At 42.6% G+C, this 22,827-nt stretch overlaps 1 protein-coding gene across 1 annotated transcript in view; it reads right to left on the reverse strand.

The window, feature by feature from the left end:
• The window catches only part of LOC126322280 (differentially expressed in FDCP 6 homolog), a 107,958-nt gene extending 85,731 nt beyond the window's left edge, over window positions 1-22,227 (reverse strand). Inside the window, exons 1-3 of the mRNA XM_049994281.1 lie at window positions 21,570-22,227; window positions 21,365-21,484; window positions 6,869-7,072 (exon numbers count right to left, since the gene is read on the reverse strand). Of these exons, the coding sequence (XP_049850238.1) occupies window positions 6,869-7,072; window positions 21,365-21,484; window positions 21,570-21,677 (432 nt within the window). The 5' untranslated portion in view covers window positions 21,678-22,227. The remainder of the gene's footprint in view (window positions 1-6,868; window positions 7,073-21,364; window positions 21,485-21,569) is intronic.
• Window positions 22,228-22,827: the final 600 nt, after the last annotated feature.

Raw genomic sequence — 22,827 nt, forward strand, 5'->3', positions numbered from 1 at the left:
CAGATATGACTCCATGTATCACTCGTGTGTCAACAAAGAAATACAAAAAACTAATACGAAAATAAAACAACTGTGTTCTTTGTTCACACAACTGTGTCCTTTGTTCACAAAATGCAGTATCCTTGATATACACTCCTGGAAATTGAAATAAGAACACCGTGAATTCATTGTCCCAGGAAGGGGAAACTTTATTGACACATTCCTGGGGTCAGATACATCACATGATCACACTGACAGAACCACAGGCACATAGACACAGGCAACACAGCATGCACAATGTCGGCACTAGTACAGTGTATATCCACCTTTCGCAGCAATGCAGGCTGCTATTCTCCCATGGAGACGATCGTAGAGATGCTGGATGTAGTCCTGTGGAACGGCTTGCCATACCATTTCCACCTGGCGCCTCAGTTGGACCAGCGTTCATGCTGCACGTGCAGACCGCGTGAGACGACGCTTCATCCAGTCCCAAACATGCTCAATGGGGGACAGATCCGGAGATCTTGCTGGCCAGGGTAGTTGACTTACACCTTCTAGAGCACGTTGGGTGGCACGGGATACATGCGGACGTGCATTGTCCTGTTGGAACAGCAAGTTCCCTTGCCGGTCTAGGAATGGTAGAACGATGGGTTCGATGACGGTTTGGATGTACCGTGCACTATTCAGTGTCCCCTCGACGATCACAAGAGGTGTACGGCCAGTGTAGGAGATCGCTCCCCACACCATGATGCCGGGTGTTGGCCCTGTGTGCCTCGGTCGTATGCAGTCCTGATTGTGGCGCTCACCTGCATGGCGCCAAACACGCATACGACCATCATTGGCACCATGGCAGAAGCGACTCATCGCTGAAGACGACACGTCTCCATTCGTCCCTCCATTCACGCCGGTCGTGACACCACTGGAGGCGGGCTGCACGATGTTGGGGCGTGAGCGGAAGACGGCCTAACGATGTGCGGGACTGTAGCCCAGCTTCATGCAGACGGTTGCGAATGGCCCTCGCCGATACCCCAGGAGCAACAGTGTCCCTAATTTGCTGGGAAGTGGCGGTGCCGTCCCCTACGGCACTGCGTAGGATCCTACGGTCTTGGCGTGCATCCGTGCGTCGCTGCGGTCCGGTCCCAGGTCGACGGGCACATGCTCCTTCCGCCGACCACTGGCGACAACAACGATGTACTGTGGAGACCTCACGCCCCACGTGTTGAGCAATTCGGCAGTACGTCCACCCGGCCTCCCGCATGCCCACTATACGCCCTCGCTCAAAGTCCGTCAACTGCACATACGGTTCACGTCCACGCTGTCGCGGCATGCTACCAGTGTTAAAGACTGCGATGGAGCTCCGTATGCCACGGCAAACTGGCTGACACTGACGGCGGCGGTGCACAAATGCTGCGCAGCTAGCGCCATTCGACGGCCAACACCGCGGTTCCTGGTGTGTCCGCTGTGCCATGCGTGTGATCATTGCTTGTACAGCCCTCTCGCAGTGTCCGGAGCAAGTATGGCGGGTCTGACACACCGATGTCAATGTGTTCTTTTTTCCATTTCCAGGGGTGTAGGTAAATTGGACAGATGCCAGCATACCACACACGGGATGCATCTGAATTATGAAGGAAAGAACTTTATGTGTAAAATGGTAAACACAATTGTTGAAAGCAGAGAGAAAATGAACCAAACAGTTCCCTGTATGGGACCAACCTCACCAGCAGCAGAAACAGCAATTTCCCCCCTGTGTTCATCAGCAGCAGATTCAAAAGTTCCATCTCCTGTTGATATTTCATCAGTGGCTCAGGACCTATCATCAGTATTGGCCCCTCCTCAGTCTTCAACAGTGAAAGACTTTTCTGCAGCTTCACCATCATCAGCAGTAACAGAAGCAAACAGAAGAAGCACAAGAACCAGGAAACATACGACTCTGCAGGATTTTTGGTACCCAGCCTCAGTTCCAAGACTAACATAAGGCAGATGCCTTCAGGTAAACCTGTTATAATCTCTAATTGCAGTTCACAACAAAGAAGTGCCATTGAATCAAGGAGTTCAGGAAATGGCAAACTTTGCTTATTTCATCAAAATATAATGGGTCTAAGGAACAAACTGGACCTGTTGTCTGTTTGCATTTAAGACAGTGATGCAATAAACAATGCCCATATTTCATGTTTTACTGAACATCATGCGAAGTAAAGCATTGAAATGCTGTAACTAGACAAGTACACCTTAGCAGCTTCTTATATTAGAAGTAAAATGGACAGAGGAGGAGTGATAATGTATTTTAGAGATAATATAGTGTACAAATATATTAAAAACAAAGATTCCAAGACTTACCAAGCGGGAAAGCGCCGGCAGACAGGCACATGAACAAAACACACAAACACACACACAGAATTACTAGCTTTCGCAACCGATGGTTGCTTCTTCAGGAAGGAGAGGGAAAGACGAAAGGAGGTGGGTTTTAAGGGAGAGGGTAAGGAGTCATTCCAATCCCGGGAGCGGAAAGACTTCCCTTAGGGGAAAAAAAGGACAGGTGTACACACACACACACACACACACACACACACACACACACACACACACACACACACATCCATCCGCACATACACAGACACAAGCAGACATATTTAAAGGCAAAGAGTGTACAAATCTATAGATGTAAAAAAACATTGTGCTGACCAGCATTTTGAGGCTTGTTGCACTGAAGTCCTTGACAATACACTATTTATGTTACTGCTGTCTACAGAACTCCCTCCGGAAAGGTCAGTGTATTCCTCAAGCAAGTAGAATCACTTTTAACTTACTTGTATTCAAAAACCAAAGAAATAATAACGCTTGGTGATTTTAACGTGCCTTTTCTTACCTGTAACAATGACAGAACAGAGTTTGAGAATGTAATGAATTCTTTCAATCTGAGGGCAGTTGTTGACTTTCCCACTAGGGTAACAAAGAACTGTAAAAGTCTGATTAACAATACTTTTGTAGATAATAATAAAATCGAAAATATATTTGTAACAGAAATATTAAATAGTCTCTCTGATCATGATGGGCAGATGTTGGAAATACATAATGTAAGCCCTGCTAACAAGAGCAGTTCTATCAGTGGACCATACAGGTTAATCAACAGTGACAATCCGGAAACCTTCAGTATGGATTTGGAGCAGTTAGATTGGGAGGCAGTATATCAAGCTAAAAATGTAAATGATAAATTCAACCTTTTCCTAAATTAATTTGTTACCCTTTTTGAAGCTGTATTTCCTAAGAAAATATCAAAAAACACTAACCAGAATGATTGTAAGAGACATTGGCTCACTAAGGAAATAAAAACTTCATGTAGAAAAAAGAGAATGCTTTGTTTCACTCAAATTCTGATAAACCTCAGGATAGGGAACACTACAGATTGTAGTGTAACATAATAAAGAATGTTATTAAAAAATCCAAGAGTATGTTTATCAAATCTGAAATTGATAGATCAAAAAATAATAATATAGAAACAATCTGAAAGGTGGTAAAAAGGGAGACAGGAAAAGTTTCAGAGGATACAGACAGTATCCAATAGTGTCACAATGGAAGCATGGTAGATGAAGGGGAAAAAGTTGCCAATATCTTCAACAATTATTTTCTGACAGCAGCGGATCAAGTTGGATGTAAAGGGTCTATGGATGAAGCCATGAACCGTTTACCAAAAGCAGTGCAGAGAAAAATTAGTCTGATGTATGTACCCTACATCACAGCAGATGAGACTGAGAAGGTGATATGCCAAATGAAAAACAAAAATTCCACTGGTGTGGACAATATATGTATCAAAGTACTGAAACATTGCCACAAATATATTCTTAAAAGTTTAATGTCACATGTTTAATGAATCTCTAAATCAAGGCACTGTCTCTGATAGACTAAAATTTGCCGTTGTTAAACCACTCTTCAAAAAGGGTGATAAAGCAGAGGTTTCTATCTACCACCCAATTTCATTGGTAACAAGTCTTTCAAAAATCCTTGAGAAACTTATGTACAATAGAATCATGGCTCACCTTAATAAATATAACATATTTAATAAAAATCAGTTTGGATTCCAAAAGTGTGTTTCAGCTGAACAAGCCATTTTCTTATTTGCCAACCAACTCCTTGAATCAATAAACAAGAAACTGTCACCAGTTGGAATCTTTTGTGATCTGTCAAAAGCATTTGACTGTGTAGATCACAAGATTCTACTAAGAAAGGCTGAGCATTATGGCTTAAAAGATAAAGTAGGGAAGCGGCTTCAGTCGTACCTAGATGACAGAAATCAGAAGGTAGTATTAAACAAGCTCTGCAAACTCTGATTGGGGTACATTAAAATGTGGAGTGCTGCAGGGCTCGGTCCTTTGCTTTTCTTAATCTTTGTAAATGATCTCCCATGGTGTGTGATGCAAGCAGCAGATGACACAACCATTATGATTGACAAGGTACCCAACTGCAGTCTAGAGAACACTGTGACGACTATATTCCAACAAGTTCTAGATTGGTTCACTGCAAATGGTCTGTCCCTCAATGTTAATAAGACTCATTTCATTCAGTTTCAAACAGTAAACAAACAATTGGAACATGCTGAAATAAAATGTGGAGACAAAGAAATAGTGAAAATTGTATCTTCCAAATTTCTAGGTTTACATATTGATAACAAACTAAACTGGTCTGTCCACATCACTGACCTATGTAAAGGACTGAATTCAGCAGCATTTGCCATTCACTCAATTGCATCTGTTTGTGAGATCGAAACAATCAAAACTGCTTTGTTATTTCCATTCACTTATGACATATGGCATCATATTCTGGGGAAATAAACCATAAGCAAATAAAGTTTTTGTTGCACAGAAGAGAGTTATCAGGATTATGAGTAGAGTGCATCCTAAATCTTCTTGCAGGAATTTATTCAAACAGCTGGGGATCCTCACCATGCCTTGTCAATACATCTTGTCACTAATGTGCTTCGTCAACAAAAATTATGCAATTTACAAAATGAATAGTGCGTACCATGATCACAGTACAAGAAGAAAACATGATCTTCACAAAGATTTAAAAAATCTCAGCATGGTACAGAAAGGAGTCCATTGTTCAAGTATAAAAGTGTTCAATAAACTTCCTGTCCATATCAAATCAGTCATTGGGGATCTTACTAAATTCCAAACAGAGCTAAAACTAACTTTTGGATAATTCTTTCTATTATTTACAGGAATTCTTTGATAATGTGTAATACTTCTTGTTATCTGAATTTTTGTGTGTAATTATTTGACATGTGGATGTCCGTTTTCATGTATCTGCTTATATATGTTAAATTGGTTGCCTCATGACCATCTACATGTGGCTATTACTGTAATAACCTGACACGTTCTACATCCTAGCGATACATTCGCATCAAGGATCCACGGAACTCGAAAATAAACAAATAAAAATAAATAAATTTCCTGCTGTACACGGGAATTGCAAAGCTCCCAACTCTCATTTCAAAGACGTGAGATACAGATGAGCCCAATGTATTTACAGTTACTATGCTACATAGGAGGTTTCTATATTTTCTTAGCAGTATTCCCTGCAATGATAAAAGCCCTGCAGATGAGAGGAAAGAAGACTGACGAGTTAGCTGAGGTGCGTGAACTTGTCACGGCATTACATGATAAGTATTGAAGTTTGTATACTCTGGAGAATATATGATTAATGAGCAGCTCGTTCCATTCCAGGACATGTTCCTTCTGAAAGCATCTGCCAAAAATGCCAAAGAAACATGGTGAAATTTTGTTTTGTTTTGACTGGCTCCACAACATTTTATCTTATGAATTTTGAAATATATGCTAGACTGTCCTTTCAAAAAATAAAACAAGTGTTCAGAAATAGTGCAACATCTTGTTGTTCCTCTAGCAGGCACTAACAACTGGTACACCATCATGCCTCTTGCAAGAATTCTGTTGGGAAAAAAAGCTGACAGTCAAAACATTACAAAAGAACACAGAAAACATTCCTCCAGAATTTTTGCCCATTACACAAAGAATTGTAGCTTCAAACCTGTTTGGTTTCACAAATCATTGTGTCATATATTCCAGTCCAATTGCAATCTTTTGTACTCATCACCATATAAAATATAAAGTAGAAACTTGCGGTCATTTATTTAGTTAGTACAACAATGGCAGAAGATTGAAAGTATGGCCAATAGCAGTGTATTTTTCATTTCTAAAATTTGTGTGCTCTGAATTAATGTATCCTTTAATGTGAGTTCTTGTAACAAAGTTGCAAAATAGGACTTTCTGAAGAATGTAGTTAAGAACTTTCTTACCTACTATGCTGTCCCAAGAGTGAACTGTTCATATATACATTGAAATCTACAACAAAAAATAAAGCTTTTTCTAGCATGGTAAGGAATTTGTGCCAGCACACAAGTATGACAAGAACAGCAAAAGAATAAAGTGTCACACATGCCAAAATACAAATGATAGCAAGCATTCCACAGCACATGTGATTAGTTCCAAATATGTATGCAAAAAGCGCACTAAGTTGATCTGCAGGTCTTATGAAGATGACAACAAAGAATGAACATGTTTTATCATATAATGCTCGGCATAAAACGATCATCAAAATACCACTAAAATCATTTTTACTCTTTTAAAATGTATTTTAAATATGTGATAGTCTTTGCATTTAATTTTGGGTCAAGCAGACATGACACGAGCGTTTGCGCATCAAAATATTATGCAACTACTTCATGGTTAGTATATGTGAAAGGTACTGAAATGTTAGAGCTGTGTAACACTTGTGTATTTATTTATGTAAAGAAGAGATACACAAGAAATTCACTATGTTTACTTCCATACAGACAGCTCATTTTTCCAGAAAATGATGTACGATTTATTTGTACCTGGTAAATTTCCTCAGTCTGTGGAATCAGGTCTGCAAGTAGACAAAATATCCTGAATAGCTTGTAGACACATACATCGGAAAACACAGGATGTTCCCTTGAAAGGTAATGTTTCTTGCATACAAGCCAACATACTTCATCAATTTTTTCTTCATAGTCTCGTAATGCAGCTATCGATATGTTGTCAGGCAAAGATGAAAATACCTAAAATAATGAATTTTTTGTGCAGAGCGACAGGTTAATTAACAGAAATTATCTTACAATTGAAAATATTTAAAAACACACGAATTTAAAATCTGAACTGCAACTAGTGAAAACTGCAGTTGCCAAAAGTTGAATCAGAGTAAAGAAACAACAATAGTTAAAACTGCTACAAGTTATGTAACTTACAAGAATTGTACAGAACATTGACAAACAAAATAAATGAAATTGTTAGTTTTTATTCGTAAACAAGTAAATTAACAGTGATTTGGGAAGCACAGTATAGAAGTTTCAGACAGTATACTTCAAAAAATAGCCTTTGTTTTTATCAGATGCTGAATACAAGCACATAATAAGAACAGAATTTGGCTGGGACATCTCACACAACCATTGTGTGTTAATGTACACTTTTATCTCCAAATAGTGAGATACTAATGCTAGGCCAGTGTATTTCCTATAATACCAGTAACTACTAACTGCAGTTCATCTGTATACTATTGAGACATTCACTTTTGACTTTTTTTCTTTTTAATTTGTAATATATATACACAAGGGTTTGAGGGAAGGAGTGTGTGAAAGAGCAAACTGTTTTGGGACTACAGACTATGTCTTCTGAATACAAGTATTGTCACTTTACACGAAGTCCAACCACACCCTGTGTCTAGTGAAAAAAGAATGCAGACCATGGTATCTTCAAAAGACTTTCTCATCAACAACCAAGATAAAATTACATCCATAGTGTGAAATTAGAAACCGCACTCAAGGCAGGCAGCACTGCTTCCCTTCCTCTGTTGACCAGCCCTGCTAGCTTTTCATTTGTTGGCCTTTAGCTTCAAGTGGAGGACTTTCTGCACCTACAAATTCAAACTACTTCATTCTCTTTTTCTGCTGCAGTAAGCTCTCAGCAATTTTTGCTTTGGATGAATATGACTACTGTACTGAGGGTGAGGCCGAACTGTAAACCAGACTCCCATAGTCAAGGCGGGATTGAACGAGGGCTTTGTAGAGCTGCAGCAACGTAGAGCGATCTGCACCCCAGTTGGTGTTGCTCAGGCAGCAGGGGGAACTGAGTTGCTGCCAGCACTTCCACTTAAGCTGACAAAGGTGAGGTTGCCGAGTCAATCAGGCGTTGAGAACCAGTCCTAAGAATCGATATGTCTCCACTATAGTGACTGGATCGCCATTAAGGTAAAGTTCCAGTTCTGGATGCCGACAGAAATGCACGACACACAACTTTATGGCTGAAAATTGGAAGCTGTGGGCTAGAGCCCATGACAGCACCTTGTGGTGGGTCCCTGTAGGTGCTGCTCAGCAATTCCAGTACTGGAGGAGCAGTACCAAATGCAGAAGTCATCCGCGTACAGAGAAGGTGAGACCCATGGCCCTACAGCTGCTGCTAGACCATTAATAGCCACTAAAAATAGAGGCACTCAATATAGAGCCCTGTGGGACCCCATTCTCCTGAATACAGGGGAGGCACCAACTTGGTCATGGAGAGTACGAGGTGACAGGAAGTTTTGGACAAAAATCAGGAGTGGGCCCAGAGACCCCACTTACACAACCTGGCCGTGTTGTATGCTTTATGTAAGTCAAAACAGACAGCAACCAGGTGTCTGCATCCAGAATAGGCTATTCGGATGACAGACTCGAGGGACACAAGATTATCAGTGGCAGATCAAGCCTGGCGGAAACTGCCCTGACATGGAGCCAGTAGGTCACGTGACTCCAGGACCCAACCCAACTGCCGACACACCGTACGTTACAGCAGCTTACAAAGAAAGTTGGTGAGGCTGATGGGCTGGTAGCTATCCACATCAAGCGGCTTTTGACTGGGTTTGAGCACGGGAATGATGGTGCTCTGCCGCCATCGCAATGGAAAGACGCCATCGCACCAGATCTGGTTGAAGATAATGAGGATATGTCACTTGTAGTCAGATTAGTGATGTTTAATCATCTGATTGTGGACCTGAATCGGCCGAGGAGCTGTGTCTGAGCAATGTGCAATGGTGCAGAGGAGCTCCCATTCTGTAAACGGGGCATTATAGTGTTCACCGTGGCAAGCAGTGAACAAGAGAACTTTCCTTTCCATCCGCCATTTGAGGGTGCGAAAGGCTAGGGGGTGGTTCTCTGACGCAGATGCCCGAGCATATTGCTCCGAAAAGTGCTCAGGAGTCACGTTTACGTCGAGTGATAACATGCCATTGATGTTACTGGCAGGGACACCTGTTGGGGTCTGGTACCCAAAAAGACGTCTGATCTCCATCCACACTAGGGAAGGTGACGTATGGCACCCTACAGTCGACATGTACCTCTCCCAACACTCCTGTTTGTATCGTTTTATAAGCTGGCGAACACGGGCATGGAGCGACTTAAAGGCTATTAGGTGCTCTAGGGAAGGGTGCCACTTATGTCGCTGTAGAGCTCACCGACCCTTTTTAAGTGTGTCAGCAACTTCTGGCAACCAAGGGAATGTCTTTTGCCGGAGGCAGCCTAAAGAATGAGCAATAGCGTTTTCTGCTGCAGAAATGATCGTTATAGTGGCCTGTTCCACGACAACATCGATAGCACCATGTGGGGGAGATTCAGCGGTGATGGCAGAGGTGTAGGTTTCCCAGTCTGCCTTGTTTAAAGACCATCTGGGTAGGCATCCATGGGCATGACGCTGGGGAAGTGACAAGAAGATGGGGAACTGGTCACTACCACACAGGCCATCATGTACTCTCCAGTGGATAGATGGGAGAAGGCCAGTACTGCAAACCAAGAGATCAATGACTGAATATGTCTCATGTGCCACACTGAAATGTGTGGGAACACCTGTATCTAAGAGGTAGAGGTCGAGTTGTGACAGTAAATTTTCGACCTCCCTACCTTGGCCAGTAAGCACGGCGCCACACCACAAGGGGTTACGTACATTAAAATCTCCCAAAAGTAGGAAAGGTTTAGGGAGTTGATCAATCAGTGCAGCCAATACGTTCAGGGGTACTGCACCATCTGGAGGAAGATATACACTGCAGACAGTTATTTCCTGTGTCGTCCTTATCCTGACAGCCACAGCTTCAAGAGGGGTTTGAAGGGGCACAGGTTCACTACATACTGACTCCAGGACATAGACACAAACTCAACCTGACACACTATTATAGTCGTCACAGTTCCTGTAATATCCCTTATAGCTGCCGAGGGCAGGTGTCCGCATTGCTGGGAACCAGGTTTCCTGAAGGGCAATGCAGAAATCGGGAGAAAAGCTTAAAAGTTGCAGTAGCTCAGCCAGGTGGTGGAGAAAACTGCCGCAGTTACACTGGAGGATTACGTTATTGTGAGACTAGGAAGGCGTGAAACACTCAATGAGCAGTCTATGCCTCAGGGTCATCTGCTGCCACCAGATGAATACCTGTGCGGTCAACATCCATTGTGTCCGAGAGCCCAGCGAGATGTAGGTCCTCAGTGGATGCCAGAATCTCCACCTCATCCACTGACATAGAGCTTGTAGGTAGTGTGTGTGTGTGTGTGTGTGTGTGTGTGTGTGTGTGTGTGTGTGTGTGTGTGTGTGTGTGTGCGTGCGTGCGTGCGTGCGTGCGCCACCTCAGTGCTTAGTTCTGGGGGGTCTTTATCCTTTTAGGTATCTCTTGCTGCTCCTTCGGGTTGTCTGGCTGGGAGGGCTTCACTGATACGGTCTCAGGGACAGAGGAGGGCCACGAAGCCCTACGACCAGCTACCTGTGGTTGCTTCAGCCACTGGTGGCTGTCAGCTCTGCCAGTGGTAGGAACCTGGGAAGGGAGCGACCCAAGTGATCCCTTCCTGGTGGGAGGAGCCAAAGATACTTACGCTTTTCTACCTTAGAAGTGGGGACTAACGTCCCCAAAGGTTGGGGAGGTGGTGCTCCTGAAGTAGATTGTACAGGAACAACAGGGAGGGAAGTGCCCCTCGCCCTCCCTTTCCCCCACCATCAAGGGGGCAGGTGGAGTCTGATGGCTCTGAGAGTCAATAGTACGCGGCAGAACGGAAGATGGTAGAACTGTTGTCATAGCGGCGCATAGGTTGACGTCATATGCACAGGCTGTAGCCTCTCATATTTTCTCTTGGCCTCAGTGTAGGTCATTCGGTCCAGGGTCTCGTATTCCATTATTTTTCTTTCTTTCTGAAGAATCCTGCAGTCTGGCGAGCGCAGCAAATGGTGCTATCTGCAGTTGACACAGATGGGAGGCGGGGCACAGGAAGTATTGGGATGTGAAGGACATCCACAATCCCAACAGGTGACTCTTTAAGGACAGTGGGAACACATATAGCTGAACTTCCAGCCCCCAAAGCACCATATCGGGGGAGGGATATATGGCTTTACATCACAGCGGGAGACCATCACCTTGACATTCTCGTGTAATGTGTCACCCTCGGAGGCCACGATGAACGCACTGGTGGCAACCTGTTTATCCCTCAGACCCCTGTGGACGCGCTGGACGAAATGGACACCTTGCCACTCTGAACTGGCGCGCAGCTCATTGTCAGACTGCAAAAGAAGGTCCCAGTGAAATATGATACCCTGGACCATATTTAAGCTCTCATGGGGTGTGGTGGTTACAGAAACGTCGCCCAACTTGTCACAAGCGAGTAGTGCCCATGACTGGGCAGAGGATGCCGTTTTTATCGTGACTGATCCTGACCACTTTTTGTACAAGCCTTCCACCTCTCCGAACTTGTCCTTGAAACGCTCAACAAAAAACTGAGGCTTCATGGACATGAAAGATTCCCACTGACTCTAGTATGTAAGAGGTACCGGGTTGAATAAGCTTCATTACCATCCTGAGCCTGGCATTCCTCCCATGGTGTGGCCAGGGATGGGAACGATTTGAGGTTGTATTTCTTACCATTGAAGGTAGACCTTGACCACTTAGAGGCTGGTGGTGGTGGACCACCAGCAAGAGATGATGTACTATGCTTCACTGTGTGTCATCCACCCTGATACCAGCCACTCTGACCAGCGGCCCTCCCCACGGACGCCATCCAGCCGCAGCAAATGCCACTTGGCTGGACGGCCATTGCCGGAAGTCCCCGTGCCCCAGGGTGATGGGGATCTACTCCTTAGCATACGTGGGGAGTTAATGGCACAAGCATCAGAAGAGCAATTCCCGTGTGGTCAGGAGCCTACAACCAACAGGGTACATAGTGGCCCCACCACAACAGACTGGCTACCTTGCTGGATATCAGGTGCAAACGAGCTAAGAAGTCCTTATCGCCGTCAGTGCAGAAAGCAATACTGCACAGTGGATGGAGGAAAATGCACCTAGGAGGGTGACCTCGCCCAACAGCTGGAGAATGAGCGTGGAAGTGCAGATCCACATCGACGAAGCATGCAACAGGTTTCAGCGCACGATGGACACTATGCGCCATGTAAGGCGCCCTTCCCAAATTGGCTCACTCTTCAGGAAAATTTTGACAAATGGAGGTCAAACCCTACAGGGGACCATCACATAAAGGCCGAAACCTGTGAGACTCCTTTTAGTCGTCTCGTACGACAGGTATGAATACCTCAGGCCTATTCTAACCCTCGGCCCCGCAAGGGAATCAATGGCTGTATACATTCTGTGTGCCACACGAAATGAGTTGGTGTGTCACTACTTAATAAACTTAAGTTAAGGCCTACGATTACTTGTTCCATTAGAGTATCTCAGTTAAATGTTCTGCCACGAACCCAAAATGGAATGCAGCTGCGCACGAGGAGAAAACTCCGAGATAGCTAATGGATAAGTTCAACCATTTCCCTGCGTGTCACTTCATTGTCTAAAGTCAGGAATTACAGAGAATAAAAATCCACAGTTGTCCATGAACGAACAGCTACAGCCTTCAATGCTGCTGACAGATCTTTCATCACTGAAATTGCCCATGAGCACCAATACAGTGGCATCATCTCATGCTCCTTCTGGGCCAACTCTATTTTTGAAAGAGGCACGACGTTTAAATATGATGAGGCTATATGTTACAGGTAATCAAGTTTCCTGAAAGGCTGTACATATTGCTGGATAAAAGGACATGATGTTACGGGGAATTCTGCTGTCAGCTGTTAAAATTATTGTTTTATTGACACAAACCAGTTTCACACTCTAAATACACATCATCAGGTGCAACATACTTGGTAAAGAGTAATATACAATGTCCCGACTTCATGGATTATTAATATTAATAGGGATCATATCTAAAATATCCTCACAATGTTAAAAGGTCACAGGTGTACCCCTCACTCCCAGTCAGGAGATATTATTCAGCAAATATTATTTACATTACATTGGCAAACAAAGGGCGACAAGTACATGATCCATTAAATTCATTAAAATTTCTGGTGAGTTGATCACGTAGTTGTACTCTCTTGTTTTAAGATTTGCCTGGATCTAGAAGAATAAAAAAATGTTATATTACAGCATGCAAAAAATTGTATTGGCTATAAAATAGTCACTAACAACACAATTATCCGACACACAGTGCAAATTACAGCACGGAGTAGTGGCACAGTCTTATTGGAGTGACGGCCGGGCAGGCCAGCGTCTGGAAGAGTATCTGCAGCCAGTACACGCGACTAAGACTCTCAGGTTGCCGAAGTGGACGCTGTCTCGTGGATGGTGGGGCTCCATGTACACGTGACTAGGAGCACTGCATCACTCCCTTTACAAGACAGTTTAACAATGAGTTTTATTACAATTAATACTTAGCCATATAAGCAATCAAAATTTGACAGAATGGTGTGGTTCTTTAATTTGAATTCATTATTCAACAAGAATTGAGCTTTTTCTAATTTTTCAATTAAAATTAAAGCACCATAGCATTCTGAATAATTGTGATAGACAGTACATGACCGATTGAATCACGTATACACAATGTCACACCATCCACAGCAGAGTTTCCATTCCAATAGCCTATTGTGTTTTGTTTCATTTTAGCACAAAAACAACGAAGGTCATACGCAGCCATGTCATAACCGTAGTACACAGAAACGCAAAAGGAGTTAAAAGCTATCATACATCAAGCACCATCGATTGAAGGAAAGACAGCTAAAAATAGTGACTGTCTCTTGGAGAAAGGCCCATAAAATACACCATAAAAACAACGGAGGTCCTGAAATAAAGACTGAATGTCCTTCACTATATTGCTACAGCAGATAAAAAGTAAAACACAGTTGACAGCCTGCAAATTGTTCACTAAAACTGCAGGTGACTCAGATGACAAACAGGAATTAGAATGTAAGTGGTTAGAAAAGGGCATTCCGCCAGGAAATGGTGAACCACCATAGGTTGACAAGAATGAGCACAAGGTGGTGGGAGTCATTATTTAATGGATAGCGATGGCTAAAAAGATGTGTGCGCAATACGCCACTTAGCTAAAATGATCTCACGCCAAGAGGGCCGAGAGGAGGTCGACCGAGCCACTGGGAGAGGTTCCCCGGAGCTTGTTCCCATGAACGGAAGACCAATGTTGATGTGAAAGTGACACCAGCTGCTGACAGATTGCAACACAGAGATCATCGGAAGGAATCAAAGAATTAGCGGGCCGAGGTATGGGGACTGCAGCCTCGGCAGCAGTGTCGGCGGGCTCATTTTCCATCAGACTGACATCACTGGGGACCCACATAAGAATCACAGTGGCCCCGTTGAGAGTGAGCAAGTGACAGCTTTCCTGGATCTGTTGCACTAAGGGGTCGATGGTGTGCAGCACATAAAAGGCTTTGAAGGGCACTGTGAAGGATCGGAGCAGATGACACAATTGCAAAGCCTGCTTCACCAGATGTACTGCATGGCCTGATACAGAGTGAAAAGCTCCGCTGTAAATACTGAGCACTATTCCAAAAACCAATATAAATAATCTTCGGTGCCAATGACTGAGGCAGACTCAACACCAAGGTCAGTCTGAGAGCCATCAGTGCACACAAGCTATCACCAAGTTTCGTCCGAAGGTCGAGAAACTTGTGGTGATAGAGTGAGTCTGGAGTAGTGTCCTTTTGTCCGAGATGAACACGAGCCACCGTACAAAGCCAATGGGGCAATGGGTTCACATCCACTGGGAAAGCAGCAGGTAGCGTGACCTTAAGGTGCTGGAGCAATAGCCGAACGCTAACTCCCAAAGGTAACAGAGAAGGGGGACATGCCCGTACTGGCAATCAAAGGAGTCATCGAATAAGGAAGCATAGGATGGGTGACCAGGCATGTGTGTCTGCTGAAGAGAAAATCACAGTGGTTTGACAGTGGTAGTTCGGCAGCTTCTGCATACAGACTCTCAACCGGGCTAGAGTAAAAGCTGCCAGTGGCCAAATGAATGCCACGATAGTGGATTGTATTGAGACGACATAAGATAGACAGACATGCAGATGCATCAACGGAACAGCCATAGTTTAGTTTCAAACGGACAAGATACTGGTAAAAACAGAGGATGGTTGTCTGATCCACTCCACACGAACTACCACTAGTTCTGACGGCCTATTTGTCTGTCCCTGTGCGGGCTGCCTCTACTCTTCCCAATACCATGTTGCCCTGCCATCACTCCAGTACGGAAGTATTCATTTATTTATTTACATGTCAAGTTCCATAGTACCAAATCGCAGGGCAAATCTCCAAGGCCATGGAACACATCAGTACATGAAATTACAATATAAAAGTAACAATAAATAAAAACAAAATGTTTATGAACCCAAAGAAGTCAAGCCATAAGTTTCAGTAAACGCAATCAACAGTGTAACATAAGAATCAGCTGAACTTTTCAAGGATCTCCTCAACAGAATACGAGTGACCCATGAGGAAACTCTTCAGTTTCGATTTGAAAGTGTGTGGATTACTGTTAACATTTTTGAATTTGTGTAGTAGCATACTGAAAATGGATGCAGCAGTATACTGCACACCTTTCTGCACAAGAGTTAAGGAAGTCCGATCCAAATGCAGGTTGGATTTCTGCCGAGTATTAACTGAGTGAATGCTTCTTGTTTTTGGGAATAAGCTGATATTGTTAACAAGAAACAACAGTAAAGAATATATATACTGAGAGGCCAATGTCAAAATACCAGACTAGTGAACAGGGGTCGACAAGAGGTTCGTGAACTCACACCACTTACTGCCCGAACTGCCTATTTCTGAACCAAAAATATCCTTTTAGAATGTAAGAGTTACCCAAAAATATAATATCATATGACATAAGTGAATGAAAATGAGCAAAGTAGACTAATTTTCATGTTGAATGGTCGCTTACTTCAGATACCATTCAAATAGTAAACATAGTCATTGAACAAGAACCTGAACATCTATCTGAACACTTACAATTTTGAACCACTCAGTTTCACTAATCATATGCCCATTCTCTGAAATTAAAATGTCAGGTTTTGTTGAATTGTGTGTTAGAAACTGTAAAAACTGAGTCTTACTGTGATTTAACGTTAGCTGATTTTCTACAAGCCATGAACTTATATGTCATAAACTACACTATTTCAAACCGAGCCAATAATGCACACAACATCCTTTACTACCAAGCTAGTGTCATCAGCAAACAGAAATATTTTAGACTTACCCGTAATACTAGAGGGCATATCATTTATATAAATAAGGAACAGGAGAGGCCCCAACAATGATGCCTTGGGCACCCACCATTTTGGCCGTACCCCACTCGGACCCCATATCACAGTCATTCTCAACATTGTGAATAATGGCCTGTTGCTACCTGGTGTCAAAAGTTAAGAGGTGGACCAATTATGAACTATGAACCATTCCCCGTGTTCTGTAATGGTCCAACTTCTGGAGCAATATTTTGTGATCAACAAAATCAAACGTCTTAGTTAAATCAAAAACAATGCCCAGCATTGAAACCTTTTGTTCAACCCATCCAGTACCTCACAGAGAAAAGAGAATATAGCATTTTCAGTTGTTAAGCGACTTCTAAAGCTCAACTGTGCATTTGATAGCAAATGGTGTGACAAAATGATCAATTATCCTTACACATACAGCCTTTTTAATAACACTAGCAAGCACTAATGGCATAGAAATAGTTCTAAAATAGTCTACAGTACCCCTTCTCCCTTTTCATAAAGCGGCTTTACTACCAAGCCTCTGAATTGTCAAATTGTTTAAGTGGTGTTCCACATACCAATAATTTCAGAGTCAACATCTCTGAGCAACATCTCTAATAGCTCTTATATTTTTAAGAAATATGTTAACTCCTTTCCTACGTGGAACAATGATGTCCCCTGAAGGTGCCACCTTATACTGCTCCACACAGTAATTTGCATTGTGCGCCGACTAATGACATTAACACTGACTCCGTTATAGCTGATCTGGCTTTTTTGGATGTTGTTTAACGTCTTCTGAATATAATTTTTTTTCTTATTTTAGATGTAGGCAAACTTTAGAAGAGAGGTCTATAACTATACAACTGGCAATTTTAACAAAATTAATGGATGAAGTCTGTCATTCTTCATTCACATAATGTCACTGAATAGTATTTCTTGACTAGGAGTCAAGGTTACGCCTAAGACCTTTTAATATAGTGAGTACTTTAGATCTTACCTTTATTAATTTTAATAACTGGCAAAGCTTTGCCATGCAGGTTGCACCTGTTGATACAGCTTTAGGCTGCAAAACTGACTGTGTGTCACTAAAACAACAATTTTACCAGCTGTCAATGAAATTCTTAATATCGTGCCCTTCAACGACGGCAGACACCCACAATATAAAATAATTTGTGGAATAAAAGGAAAGCGGGCGGCCGAGTTCTGTTAGGTGGTAAAAGTAACTATTACATATCCACTGGATTATACCTATAGGGATACACAGGGGTGGTGGGAGAGAGGAGAGAAGATGGGTCATGCCTCATGCTTCAGCCTCTCCCTGCACCACGTGTCAAATAGGAATGATGTCAGAGTGCATAATTTCGATGCCAGTTGTGGGGGCATCCACTGTAGCTAGCCAGTTTGACCTTCACCTTTGGTTTTTTCTTGTGCTTCCTCTTCATTTATTTTTGTTTTCCTTGTAGGTTTTTAATTCTAGCTGAGGGTTCTTTGGTCATATATCAGGAAAGGACGAAAAACAAAGTCCTGCAACTCACAGACTGTGTTGGTGGAGCACTGTCTGTTAATGGACCACGAGGCACATCAGTCTGCAGTGTAGGTCCGGGTCAGTGTGGGAGTGCCAGAAGGGTAGGACTCTTTTCTCCAGTGGTAGGTGGGTAACTGTTTGTTCGTTTTGTTCTAGGGGGAAAAAACAACTGGGGTCATATGCGCCCACATCAAAACTTTGGAACACAAAGACAGAGAGAAGTTTAAAAACGACTATACATCAGTCTGAATTGACATAAGAAAAGTCAGGTAAAACCAGGGACGCAGAGAAAGGGCTAAAAAAAGACACCATACAGAAACGGATGTCCAGAACTAAAAATTAAATAGACTTCGCCATATTGCTTTGACGGATAAAAAGTAAAACACGGCTGACAGCCCGCGAGTCATTTGCTAATACGGCCAATAACTCAGACAGCAAAGCCAAGTGGGAATGTAAATGGTTAAAAAATGGACATTCCACCAGGAAATGGCAGACAGTTAAAATCTGGGTGCAATATGTACAAAGTAGTGGAGGACAGCCACTTATCAAATGACAATGCCCAGTATGCAACCTAGTTAAAATGCTCTACTCCTGGTGGGAGGGGAAAGAGGTGGTCGTCATAGCCGCTGGGAGAGGCCAAATAATCCTGAGCTTATTCCCATAACGGGAGGACCAATGGTGATGCCAAAGGGACACTATAGGTGGGTAACTGAAGTCCCCAATGGGGTTGTAGTGCGATCAGAAGGGAAAGAGGTTCTTGTGCATCCAGCCATACAAACGAAGTCAGGTGTCGACCAGTTACTGACATTGAGGGAAAAAACCGACAGTATCACATTTGTTATCGAAGGTGGCTGAGTTACCACCTTTGCAGAGTTTGTAATCACTTGAATCTAATGTATGAATTCACATTCCCCCCCCCCCCCCCCCCCCACCAGAAGACGAGAGGCAGTCAACCCCAATGGATAGGGCATAGAAAATGAACACCCTGTGTCTCAAGGTTTACACACAGTTCTTTGTCTGTGTGTATCATGAGATCTCAATGTAAATTGACACCCTGGATCAGATCGAGACTTGTGGAGGTCAACAGTGACTGAGATGTCTTGGAGCTCATCGCAAGACGGCACTGCCCATCAGTGAGCAGGTGTTGCTGCTTTAATTAGGGTGCAGCCTCTTCGTAGTTTTGCATTTTCTTCAATATCTTTAAATCAAGAGCAATGGTTTTGAACCCAAGGACGACTCCCTAATAGTTCTAGTACAAACTGAGTACTGATAGCAGAATTTCTCAGTATTTCTGTTGAAATTACTGTCTGTCAATGGCACTGCCAAAAAGCAAAAGTGATCGAGTCATACCTTTCCACAACAAATATTTCGTTATGTCTGGTGAAGCAACTGGGGCCTTGCGATTATCAGCTTGTGAGAGTGATCGTCTTCATTGCGTATCACCTGCTATGATGCTGGTCACTTTGCCACAGCACAGTACCCGTTGTTCTGAGCCCCTATTACCTCAAACATGACAGGCAAATACTGCTCAGCAGGTGTGGGAGGCTGTAGCTCTGATACCAACAGAGCATACTGTAAGTCAATGGAGGGGGGGGGGGGGGGGGGGGGAGGGGGCGACAATGTGTGGCAGCATACCTGGCACCCCTCTCTAATAGAATGGGTACCGTGTCTCGTTTTGGGAGACTAATTTGACCACTCGCATACCAGGCACTCAACACACAATTGCACAATGGGTGGAAAGCGCGCAGGTAAAACTGGTTCATCGTAAGATCAACAGATCTCAGGATTTACCACAGTAATTTCGGTCCTTGTCATTATCAGCGGATTAATAGAATTACTGAACAACAGTAACAACAACGATAACTTCCAATATAACTGACTGGAATTGTAAAATGAAAGCCATAAAATATAAATAATAGTAAAGAGGCCCAAATACAACGAAGCGCAGCACGAATATTAACCCATGGGAGAGAATCGTGCAAATCATCAAAAATTTAAATTCGCCAACACTCACAGATTGATGTCAACTGTTCTCAGAAGCCTACTTACAAAGTCTCATGAACCACACGTGAGTGATGATAATATTAGTCCAATCACAATGTGCACCCAAGTGTGTAAGTAGTCCTTCCCGCACTCCATATGTGAATGGAACATGTGGCACCCCTTTGCATGCACTTCACAATGGTTTTTGGAGCATGTGTGTGGATGAAGATATGTAGAGACTCTGATAAATCCACAGAGGTTCGCAGAGTACGAGTGGGAACGTACATATTTTCAGTACAGATAATATGACTGACAAATATAAAAACCACCACTCACCTGATAATTTGTTCGTATTAATAGAAAGTACAGTACAGTATGCAATCACTTTGAGTAATTAATGACATTAGAATAACACCCTTAGGGAAAACAGCAGCTAAATCATAATATGGGCAGGTACACAGCACAATCCTGTCACAGAAAGAATACACTCTTGTTTTGATGATTCTACAAACAACACAGCATACTGATGAAACACATCAATCAGTTAAAAGACATCTATTTTGAGTATCACATTACTCTCAATATCAATGCACAAAAAGTCAGTTATGATATGCCACATGAATTTTCTTTTTGATAACACTCTTGGATGATTCCAGTAACTGTTTATTCAAGCCATATTGTCTAGTATTGTATGTTTTGACATAGATAGTCTTCACAAATTGTCATGGATTATTGCTGACGAATTTCAGTTACGAAATAAATATACGTATGGTGATGGTGCAATTAAAATGCCCAACTCGTTGAAGGAAGAAGCAACACGTGGCGACCGAGGGTAACGACCAGGTACCATTCTTGCAGCTTGTTTTTGTGCAGTCAATATTTTCTAAGTGGAAAGACTTTTTTTTTTTTTTTTTTTTTTTTTACAGGCGAGGCAAAAACGAAAAATTTATTTCATTCTCTTTAATAGTTAAATACCTCTTGATAACTCGCCTCATATCACGCAACTTAATAAAAGGAACACATTAATGGGCTAACAAGTACAAATTAGTAAAGAATAATGGTAATGTCCACTCATTTTGTTGTGAATCCAAGTGCTTGCCGACACCAATTAGATAATTCTAGTGCCTAACAAATACTGAAATGCCGTTCCACGAAGCTCCTGCGAGATTTAAAATATCACCGATTCAAATTTATGCATTTAATTCGTCAAAACGATCAATAACACTCGGTAAACGCCTCGTTCCCATTTCGCAATACGTACCTCTCGTTGTAAATAATAACTATAGTGTCCAAAATTCAAACATTTTGTGCTGCGATAGTGTTCTAATCCCTTCTCAACGCCGTAAAGATCCAATAAAGTGCCAATATTAGCTGTAAGGACCTGGAACAAAAAGTCTCTGTAACTCTATTCCTCTTCCTATTAAGGGCATCGACATTTATTTAGAAAAGTTTACAAAAACATTTACTTTTAATCTCGATTTCACCACAACACCGCTTTTATCTGACGTTAGCGCGTTAAATGCATGCCATATGCTATTCATAACATTTTTTAAAATGACAGACATCGCTTTCATTCAACAGGTGATCCACAAACATACACAAACTGGATTCTTATTATACGCCTTACATGGTAACGTCTTCGGATTGGGGGGATACACGACGGGCTACGCCAATCACAGATCTAGAGTGCTCACTTATCTCTGCTAGAATAGAGAAATTCACTTGAAATAAGATTACTACCAGAATTCCGAAAAAATATACTTTTTCACGCTGTAACGCTGCCATTTGGCATATGTCGCAATTTTCTGTTGATGCAATGAGTGTGAGGATAAAATACGTTTCCCCTTGAATCTACGGCGCACAATACACGCAGGCCTTATGAAAAAGGTCAATGCACAATACGGTCATCCGCCAAAAACGGAATATATTTCGGAACAGTGAAGAAAATAAGTCTGCTAATCGAACATTATGGGAGTTCTTGTATGCGAAAACTATAATACTCCTCTCCTCGATATAAGACAGTAATCTCTAGATCGATTCACACTTGACGTCAACGGAAAGGAAGGAGCGTCACAGTCAAATGATGGAGTTAGGGCTAGTTGTACAATCTCGGATTAGCTAACCGAGGAATAGGCTAGCCAGGGCTTAACCTGGGGCACGCATTGTACGACATTTTACTCCCGGAAAAGCGTTCCCGTCCAGTTAAGTTGGGAGGAAATGGAAACGCCTATACGATCGCTCCCATCAGCCACAGCGCCTAGTGTGAAATTTGTTTGCGCGTACGTCATTTCATATTTAGTATTTACATTAGTCGTCGTCTGCAAAATAGTGTGCCGATCGTGAGCGACAAGCGTTTCAGATCGCAAAGTTGTAATTTGTGGATATTTTGAAAATGGTGCATATACTGTAGACAAGTTCAAGAGTGTCCAGAAAACGCGAAAACTTCTGCGGTCTCAGTCAATGAAAACAGAAGTGTATATATCAAAGGGTGCTTGGATTTGTAACAGCATAGCAATATATGGTAAAATTAGTAAAGGATCAAATACTTGTTGTTTGACTAATAAGAGATCTTTCTAGATTCCCGAGTACAGTATGGGAAAAAAATAAGAGTTTCCTTTCAGAAACAACTTGTAATTATTATGCCTAGAAAAGTTAGCAGAGGCTGCAGATCGGTGGAGCCCCCATATGTGGAAAGTAAGTTCCAAGTTAACTAATTGCTCAAGT

The sequence above is a fragment of the Schistocerca gregaria genome, chromosome 1 (genome assembly GCF_023897955.1).
Source record: "Schistocerca gregaria isolate iqSchGreg1 chromosome 1, iqSchGreg1.2, whole genome shotgun sequence".
NCBI classification, from domain to species: Eukaryota; Metazoa; Arthropoda; class Insecta; order Orthoptera; family Acrididae; genus Schistocerca; species Schistocerca gregaria.